The sequence below is a fragment of the Hyperoodon ampullatus genome (assembly GCF_949752795.1).
Source record: "Hyperoodon ampullatus genome assembly, chromosome: X".
Taxonomy (NCBI): Eukaryota; Metazoa; Chordata; class Mammalia; order Artiodactyla; family Ziphiidae; genus Hyperoodon; species Hyperoodon ampullatus.
Genome location: NC_136913.1, coordinates 15,998,958 through 16,007,831, shown reverse-complemented (window position 1 = coordinate 16,007,831; position 8,874 = coordinate 15,998,958). Strand labels below are relative to the sequence as shown.

Sequence of the window (8,874 nt, the reverse complement as noted above, 5' to 3'; positions counted from 1 at the left end):
GAATTAGGTTGATCATTGAGGGTGTAGTTTTAAGTGCTGGATCGAAAGCAAGAAATAGAATAGGGTGCAGTTAGCAGGGGGAGGATGCTTACAGAGGTCTCTGGGAAGTCAGCCTTGCAAGAAGGAGTGACACCTCACTTTTTCCCGGGGGCGGGGGCACATGGGAAGACTCTGTGACGGCCAGGGTGGAAGTTGAGGGAATTCCGGACTTGATGGCTTTAATCTTTTCTGTGAAGTAAGAAGCAAGATCAGCCACTAAGAAGAAGGTTTGCTAACCAGGTGCCTTGTTCTCTGGCCTTTGGATTAAGGCCATTCTGCCTGCACAGTAGAGTCACCTGGGGAATTTTTCAAAACCCCAATGCCCCGGCTCTACCCCAGACCAATTAAGTCAGAGTCTTGGTGGTGGGACCCAGGCATCACTATTTTTTTTTTTTTTTTGCGTTACGCGGGCTTCTCACTGCTGTGGCCTCTCCCATTGCGGAGCACAGGCTCCTGGATGCGCAGGCTCAGCGGCCATGGCGCACGGACCCAGCCGCTCCGCGGCATGTGGGATCTTCCCAGACCGGGGCACGAACCCGCATCCCCTGCATCGGCAGGCGGACTCTCAACCACTGCGCCACCAGGGAAGCCCCAGGCATCACTATTTTTTAAAGCTCCCGGGTGATTCTAATGTGTAGCCAAGTTGAGAACCAGAGCTAAGCCAGCACCTGTCAGATGTGAACGTGCACACAGATCATCCCGGGAGCTTGTCGAGATGCAGATGCTGATTCAGGTGGTCTGGGGTGGGGCTCGAGACTCTGCATTTTTAGCAGGCTCTCAGGTAATGCTGCTGCTGCTCCAAGGACATTGATGATCCAATTCTGACCTGAAAAAATGATGGCTGCCTACAGGCTCCATAAAAACCAAAGCTGTTGATATTTTACAGTTGGAAAACACATAGTATCGGGATATATTTTTAGAAAATGAATGTCTTTTTTAAAAATAAATTTATTTATTTTTATTTATTTATTTTTGGCTGCATTGGGTCTTCGTTGCTGCGCCCAGGCTTTCTCCAGTTGCGGCGAGCGGGGACTGCTCTTTGTTGCAGTGCGTGGGCTTCTTATTGCGGTGGCTTCTCTCATTGCAGAGCTCGGGCTCTAGGCACATGGGCTTCCGTAGTTATGGCTCACGGGCTCAGGAGTTGTGGCTCGCGGGCTCTAGAGCACAGGCTCAGTAGTTGTGGAGCACAGGCTCTAGGCACGAGGGCTCAGTAGTTATGGCTCACGGGCTCAGTAGTTGTGGCTCACGGGCTCAGTAGTTATGGCTCACAGGCTCAGTAGTTGTGGCGCATGGGCTTAGTTACCCCACGGCATGTGGGGTCTTCCCGGACCAGGGCTCAAACGCGTGTCTCCTATGTTGGCAGGCAGATTCTTAACCACCGCGCCACCAGGGAAGTCCCAAAAATGAATGTCTTAGAGGAGGAAATTTATCTTGATAAAATATCTAGGTGAGGCTGACTTCAGGGGAAGAGGAGGGCAGGTCACACCTGCAGGCTGTTCGGGCTGAAGGGGGTGTCCCCAGGATCGGGACCAGGGGACTCCAGAATGGCCCGCCCTAGATCATCCAGGTCCTGGAGGTGGAATCTGCCCAGATCACTAAGACTGCTTCCCCTGAGGCTGAGCTCACTTCCCCGTGACCTCACTCCAGTGGTTCCAGGGTCCTCACAGGGCTCCCAGGCATCCAGTGGCCCCTGGCTTGCATTACCACGAGGTGACCCTGCCCACCAGACCTAGGAACCCAGTCCTCAAGCATTTCCTCAGGGGCGCTTGGCGCTGCAGACCAGGGGCCTTGTGGTCGTCTTGATAGTTGTTTCTGTGGTGAAAATGCTCTCAATTCACGGTACAAAATCAAGCCCCTCTCTAGAAGGTGATATAGGGCTCCTGGCATGCCCCCAGGGCTTTTGTCCAAATTCCCAGCTCAGAAATCAAGCCCTGCGTGAGGTGGTCTCGGGGATCCTGTCCTGGGTTAGAGTGGGGTTCACAGTCACATTCTGAACTTCCTTCAGTTGGAGTTGGTGCAGGCTCCTCAGGGGGTCCCCATGGGATCATTTAGGATGTAGCTGAGGGTATTAGGTTGAGTGTGTGAGTGTGTGTGTGTGTGTATGTGTGTGTGTGTGTAGAGAGAGGGAGAGAGAGATTAAGTGTTAAATGCCCACAACAGGGAAATAGATGGACTCTACGACCTAGAGACGAGTCTAAATTATCTGAGTGGTCAACTGTTTTCACTTTTGAAATTAAGCTATAAATGAATCCTTGTCAAAAAAAAATGTCAATCTGTATGGAAGCCTGTAAGGTAAATTGAGTCCTTTGTGCGACGCTCTGGAGGCAGGAGGCCTGAGAGGCAGGCCCGGCTTGCAGGGCACCCAGTGGGGTGCACGTGTGGGGCGGGTCACTGACCGACTGCCTGGGAGTTGGGCCCCAGGTTGGTTTCTTCACGAATGTAACTCCTTATCAGGAAAACGGCACACGTGTTGCTTTGCTTTGGTTTTCATTGTCTGTGTGTGTCAGAGAAACACGGGACTCTAGGATGAATCCATTCACAGGTCACCGTGTCAGACTCTTCACTGTCCACAAAGTGCTTTCGCATCTACTGTCTCGTCATTGGAGTCTGCCCCTGGCTGGTGAAGGTGGGTGACTGCCATGTTCCCCTCCCTGGCGCCTGTGGGCCTGACCCTCTGCTCTCTCCACAACAAGAGCGTGGTGACCTCTGTGATAACTGGCCTCTGGCGAGTTTTTTTCAGCCTTTCTGGGTCACAGTTTCCTCATCTGTAAAAAAGATTGGGAAGAGGATAGAGACGTAAGCTTTAATGTCCCTGCCAGTCTTGATATGCCATGATTCTATAAATGTGACAAGACGCTGGTTATGAGAACGCCAGGCTGCGAAAGGCCTAGATACTCATTCATGCCCTCCTTTCTGAAAGGATTCACCAGCTACGGTTATAAAGATGAGCAAGTGAGAAAGTTGTTTCTCATACTGGCAATGCCAGCATGAGGGGGAGGGTCAGGACTAGACAAGGTAAGTTGGGGTCCTGTGGGAGCTCAGTGGGGTTGGGGGAGATCTCAGAGGATGAGAGTCCAGAGTCTGACAGGTGAGCAGGAGTTGGCTGGGTGAAGGTCAAGGCCCGAGAGGGCTCCAAGCTGAGGGGCAGATCCTAGGGACAGCGTGCCTCTGGCATCCTTAGATCTTTGTGATAGTTAGACAAGGGGTTCAGGTGGCAATTTTGTGACCCCACAGGTCTCTGAGCCCAATTACTGCCCCAGACAGTCCTTCCTCACCTCCCCAGCTGCTCTGTGCCTTGAGGCGTCTCCCCAGGGTCTCCATCTGGGGGGCACGTAGGCAACTGGCCACAGGCCTCCAGCAACCGCAGATCCAGATCGCCCACTTCCCCTCCCTTTACGCCCCGCCCCATACCCCCAGGGGTAATGGGTGCAGGCCGAATGGATGGCCGATGTCATTTAAATCCTTTTGCCAACAATATATATATATGTATTTTTTGCGGTACGCGGGCCTCTCACCGCTGCGGCCCCTCCCGTTGCAGAGCACAGGCTCCGGACACGCAGGCCCAGTGGCCATGGCTCACGGGCCCAGCCGCTCCGCGGCATGTGGGATCCTCCCGGACCGGGGCACGAACCCGTGTCCCCTGCACCGGCAGGCGGACTCCCAACCACTGCGCCACCAGGGAAGCCCTTGCCAACAATATTTTGAACAACCCAAACAAAAGGCTCCCTACCACCTCTGAAGAAATGGCACCCCCTCTGCTTGAGCACTATGTGGTGGCTTCTGTGACACGACCTCTGCAGTCAGCATCTGGCTTCTGGCTTGTCCTCAGGGACACAGACTTGCCCTGTGAGCCCTCATCTCAGGAGCTGGTTGTTATCCTCAGGGCATCCCTGGGGCTTCCAGCGCCAGCTCCTACAACAGTGACACCCACTCCGGCCCCCCAGCTGCTGACCCAGAGTCGGGGTGCGTGCTGTCAGGGTGAATGAGGGGAGGAGGAGAGGGCGGAAGAGGGGAAGAGCCCCCTGGGAGGCGGGAGGGTGCTTGACGCAGGCAGCGTAGTCCTGGGCCCCGCATGGTACGCGACGCAGAGCGGGTGCTCAGTCCCCGGTGGGGAGCGGCGGGTGTCGTCTCAGCAGGCCTCTAGGTGGGGGACTGGGGCTGCTTCCCGGGCCTGCCCGGCTCAGTCATCAGGCAGGTCCAAAGCTGTCACGTGGGAGGAGGCAGGGGTGGTAGTCCGGCCCTTGGCCCCCGAGATGCCGCACACCGCCACCTGCCTCCTGGCCTGTCCCGCATCGCATCTGGCCCCGGCCCTGTCCCCAGAGGCCAGAGGCCCTGGCAAGGGGCCTGATGGCAAGAGTTTGCAGGCACTGGGCGCCCCCTGGGGGCGGCACCCTCACCTGGCAGGGCGGCCTCCTCGTACTCTGAGCGGGAAGGTTCTGGAGGATTAGCAGTCCTAGGACCAGGGCCAGGCCGGGAGAGGAGTGAGGCTGCGCGGGGAGAGATGAGGGCCGCCGCCGGAGCCGAGGGTATGTGCCAGGAGCCGGTGGCGGCGAGGTGAGGGCGGGCTGAGGGAGGCAGACGGGGACGGAGGCCGCCACATTTGGAAGGCGGGCACGTGTAGCCTGTTATGAGAAAGCAGCCTCATAGCTGGATAGTCCCAAACCCGCGGGAAACACGGGACATGACTTCTTCCGGCGGCCTGCCTCACAGGCCGTCAGAAGCCGCCTCAGACGTGTGGCCGTGGTGCCTTCTCCGACCGCTGCTATCCTTGTCCTCACCAGCCCCGCCCAAGCTTCCCTTCAGCCTTCTGCCAACCCACCCTGAGTTGTGGCCACTGTGAGGGACAGGGCGACCCTTCGAAGCGCTGTCCGTGAGTGACCGACAGACCTCTGTCCTGCCGAGGCTGATGCTCCTCCTGGCTTCACTCTGACGCCTTCTCATGCTAGCCAGTCTCTGTCCGATCAACGGCATATGCACCCCCAGTAGACTCTAATCCCCATGAAAGCAGGAGCATCTCCAGGATCATGACAGCATCTCCAGCCCCCAGCAAAGCGTTGGGCAGGCAGTAGGCATTCAGCAAATTGATTGGTTGGATGGATGGATGAATGCATGGAAGAATGAATGAATGGTGTATTGGAGGCATGGCATTTTCTGGGCTGAATCAGGGAGCACTCCTCTCGGGAAGAACCAGGCCCTTCAGCTGGGGCGAGCCCCCTCCGGCTCCCTGGGAACAGGCTTCCTCCGTACTCTGCCCCAAGGGCATCATTGGCCACCACGCTGGGCCACTTCGTGATCATTTGTGGAGCGCACCCTGCCCCTAGGGAGTGGGCTCTGGTGCCCTCCCTCAGAGGCCCTGCAGTGCGCCCTGCCGAGGGCATCACTCACCATTCCTTCTCCATAACGTTGTTTGCACAGCATCCTTCCCCTTGTCCTCCCCTCCTCCTGCTTCAGAGAAACTCCTTGTTCTGTGCATTTGACACATTGTGATTGTCTGGAAATATCGCAGAGTTGTTCATTTCTTAAAGCTGCCTTCCTCTAGTGAGGCCTCATTTGTTCACTTCTAATCCCATGGTGTGCTGGGCCGCCTCTCTTGTTTTGGAGGTTGTGTTGGTAATTTCGTGGCGAGGAGAGGACAAGTTGACCCCAGGACGGAAGTCTAGACGGCTCAGACAGGTGAGGTCAAGAATCGGAGTTGCCCAAGGCCTGCCCAGCAAGACTGAGGATTATTGAATTATTATTGAGCCCAACCAGACTCCAGGGCTGCACAGATCCCGGAGTTAGACATGGTGCCTGCCTTCTCCATGGTAACAAAGCTAAATATGGACGCGTTTCCATGGAGAGCCATATCGCAGCTGCAGCCCTGCTTCCTCCAGGAAGCACCGGCGCTGGGCTTCTTTGGCTTCTCAGGAGGTGGCCAGTGGTGCCACGGACATCAAGAAAGTATATCTCACCTTTGAGGATGTTTGTTTCCAACAAGGGTTCCATTTCCCCAGCCCTAGATTCGTCAACATCTGTTCTTCTTGACAGCTAGAAGTTAGGAGAGAGAGGTCATGGGTCAGACAGACAGAATGGGGACAGCGACGCTGGACCCAATGAGCATTCGTGCAGGTTATCCTGTCTTCACTCCTCGGAGTGGCTTTTCCTATTACTGGAGGACAGGGGGTGTCACTGGTTGGAGGGAGACCACTGTGATGAGCCTTGTATAAATACACTGCTGTTCCTCTCATCAAGCCTCTTTTGGAAGAATTATTGCTGCTACAAAGAGTTTTTTAAATGCTTTCCATAACTGGGATGGCCCCCTTCCAATTCCATACAATATTCTAACGTGACAGGGTTCTACTTTTTTTCTTAAAGGAAAGTAAGTCTCTGCTGCATATTTGAATTTGAACAAGTCCCATCCCCGCACATCTTAACTGTCCGATAGAACAATGTGGAATGAAACTTTGTGTTTGTTGCAGGCTAAACATATAAGCTGAGTGAGTATTCGGCTTCACAATACTCTGTTTAACCTCACTTGGCTATTTAGTCATTACATCATCTGTGTTTATAGTTTAATCGTCTGTTAAATTGGGGCTGTCCACGCACAGCTGATCGTATGGGTGTGTTCGTATATATTAGGAAATATCTGTAACATGTATGTATACACAGAGAGATGGGTGTGCTCCCCGGTTAACTAAGACGTGGAAACTTTTAAAAGATGTAGAGAGAGCTCTCAAGGCAATTATAAATAGTCTCGGAAGGAAGATTCATATGGTGTGTTCTGTGTTGCAGGCCGAGTGGCATCAGAGCTGAGTGATGGACGATCTGCAGTCCCAGAACCTCTCCATGGACATGACCGACTCCTCCCCTGCCTTGGCCAATAACAGACTGGAGAACGGCATGGCCCAGCTGATCACCACTGAGGCCTGGAACATCAACTCCACCGACCTGGTAAAGAAGGCCCTGGTGACCGTGCCGGCCCCGTCCATTCTGAACCCCCCAGCTGAGTCCCAAAGCGGCATGGCTCTGAAGGTAGCGGCCACCGTGCTGCAGCCCCTGTGCCTCGGGGAGAGCCCGGTGGTGATGCCCATTCACATGCAGGTGGAGGGCAGCTCCGCGCCTGAGCTCAACCCTAACGGCAACGCCACGTACGTCATGACCACACAGGGCCCCGTGCAGCTGCCGGTGGTGCTGGAGCAGCACGTCTTCCAGCACCTCAACTCCCCTCTGGTCCTGCCACAGGAGGCCCCGTGCTCCTCCAGCGCCATCCACAGCAATCTCTTCCAGGGAGCCGAGGACCCCGAGGCCCAGCCCCAGCTCCTGGACCTCAGGATCCCCAGCCAGCCGCAGGAGCCCACGTTGCCCTTCGAAGCCGTGCTCCAGAATTTGTTTCCTTCGCAGGGCGCTCTCGGCCCTCCACCCTGTCAGCCTCCTCCGGGATATGCCCCTGTGCCCCCCCAGCCCTTTAACTCCCCCTTGTCCCCCCTGGTCCCGCCGGCCACCCTCTTGGTTCCCTACCCTGTGATCGTCCCCTTGCCTGTGCCGGTCCCCATCCCCATCCCCATCCCGGTGCCTCAGAGTTCTGAATCCAAGTTCAGCCCCAGCTTCCGAAAGCCGCCATCTTCCTTCGGCCTACACCCCTTTAAAGGCACCCAGACCCCTCTCCAGAAGGAGGAACTGAAGCCCTTCGACCTCCTCCCGCCGAGGGAGTACTTCCAGCTCGGCCGCCACACCGTCATCAAGATGGGGAGCGAGAACGAGGCCCTGGATCTCTCCATGAAGTCAGTGCCCTGGCTCAAGGCTGGCGAAGTCAGTGCCCCGATGTGCCAGGAAGATGCAGCCCTGGACCTGTCGCTGGCAGCCCACCGGAAATCTGAGCCTCCCCCTGAGACATTGTATGACAGCAGCGGGTCAGCGGACAGCCCAGGTCACACTGTGATGGAGAAACTTCCCGGTGGCACGGAAGTGCCCTTTGCCCCCACCACGCCCCATGAGGCCTCAGCCGTGATGGATAGTCACATGGGCAGCAGCGCCGCCGCCGAGCTGCCCAGCCAGCCCAGCGGTGAGGTCAAGGCTGAAAATAACATTGAGATTGTGAGCGAGTCCCAGGCGGCCAAGGTGATCGTCTCCGTGGAAGACACTGTGCCTACCATCTTCTGTGGCAAGCTCAAAGGCCTCTCGGGGGTGTCCACCAAAAACTTCTCCTTCAAAAGAGAAGACTCCATGCTTCAGGGCTATGACATCAACAGCCCAGGAGAAGAGTCCATGGGAAACACGGAGCCCCTTAGGAAACCCGTCAAAAACCGGAGCATAAAGTTAAAGAAAGTGAACTCCCAGGAAATACACATGCTCCCAATCAAAAAACAACGGCTGGCCACCTTTTTTCCAAGAAAGTAAATAATGGCTTTTTTAAATTTTTATGATTATAATATGGGGAAAGGTGCATTGGTTTTATAAAAAGGCATTTAAAACAAATTATCTTTGTTAATTATTTTGGGGAGTAGCTGGGAAGCGGGAAGGCAAATTGGCTCTAGAGGCCCTGTAAGCAAGTCTCATTTTCTTTTTTAATTTTTGACTTTTCACAAATGAGTAAATAAGAGCAACCTATTTTTCAAGCAGATTGCACATTTTTTGCAGCTTTAATGGAATATTGGGTGAATCAGAGGGGTAAAAAAGCTATTTTCATTGCCACAAAGTGCTTTGATGATGTAATACCTAATAAAGGGTAGGATGAATATTTCACAATAAATGTTTGTTTGCACTAACTGGTTGCAGTATTCTATCATTTATAAAATCTGCATTCCTGAACTGGCATGGTTTGGCCAAAACTGTCGCTTGTGAAGCACTGCAAGTTAT

The 8,874-nt window shown here is 54.6% G+C and overlaps 1 protein-coding gene across 2 annotated transcripts; it reads left to right on the top strand.

Annotated features, from left to right (window-relative positions):
- Window positions 1-6,816: 6,816 nt before the first annotated feature.
- Window positions 6,817-8,415, top strand: RAI2 (retinoic acid induced 2; the record flags this gene model as incomplete). 2 transcript variants are annotated; one of them, XM_079727487.1, is made up of 2 exons in its annotated part: window positions 6,835-6,969; window positions 7,120-8,415. In XM_079727487.1, 2 exons carry the CDS (start codon window positions 6,835-6,837, stop codon window positions 8,413-8,415), a joined length of 1,431 nt encoding a protein of 476 aa, XP_079583613.1. The 2 variants fall into 2 exon arrangements, with proteins under 2 accessions (XP_079583614.1, XP_079583613.1); XM_079727488.1 differs by having other exon boundaries at window positions 6,817-8,415.
- Between the last annotated feature and the right edge of the window lie 459 nt (window positions 8,416-8,874).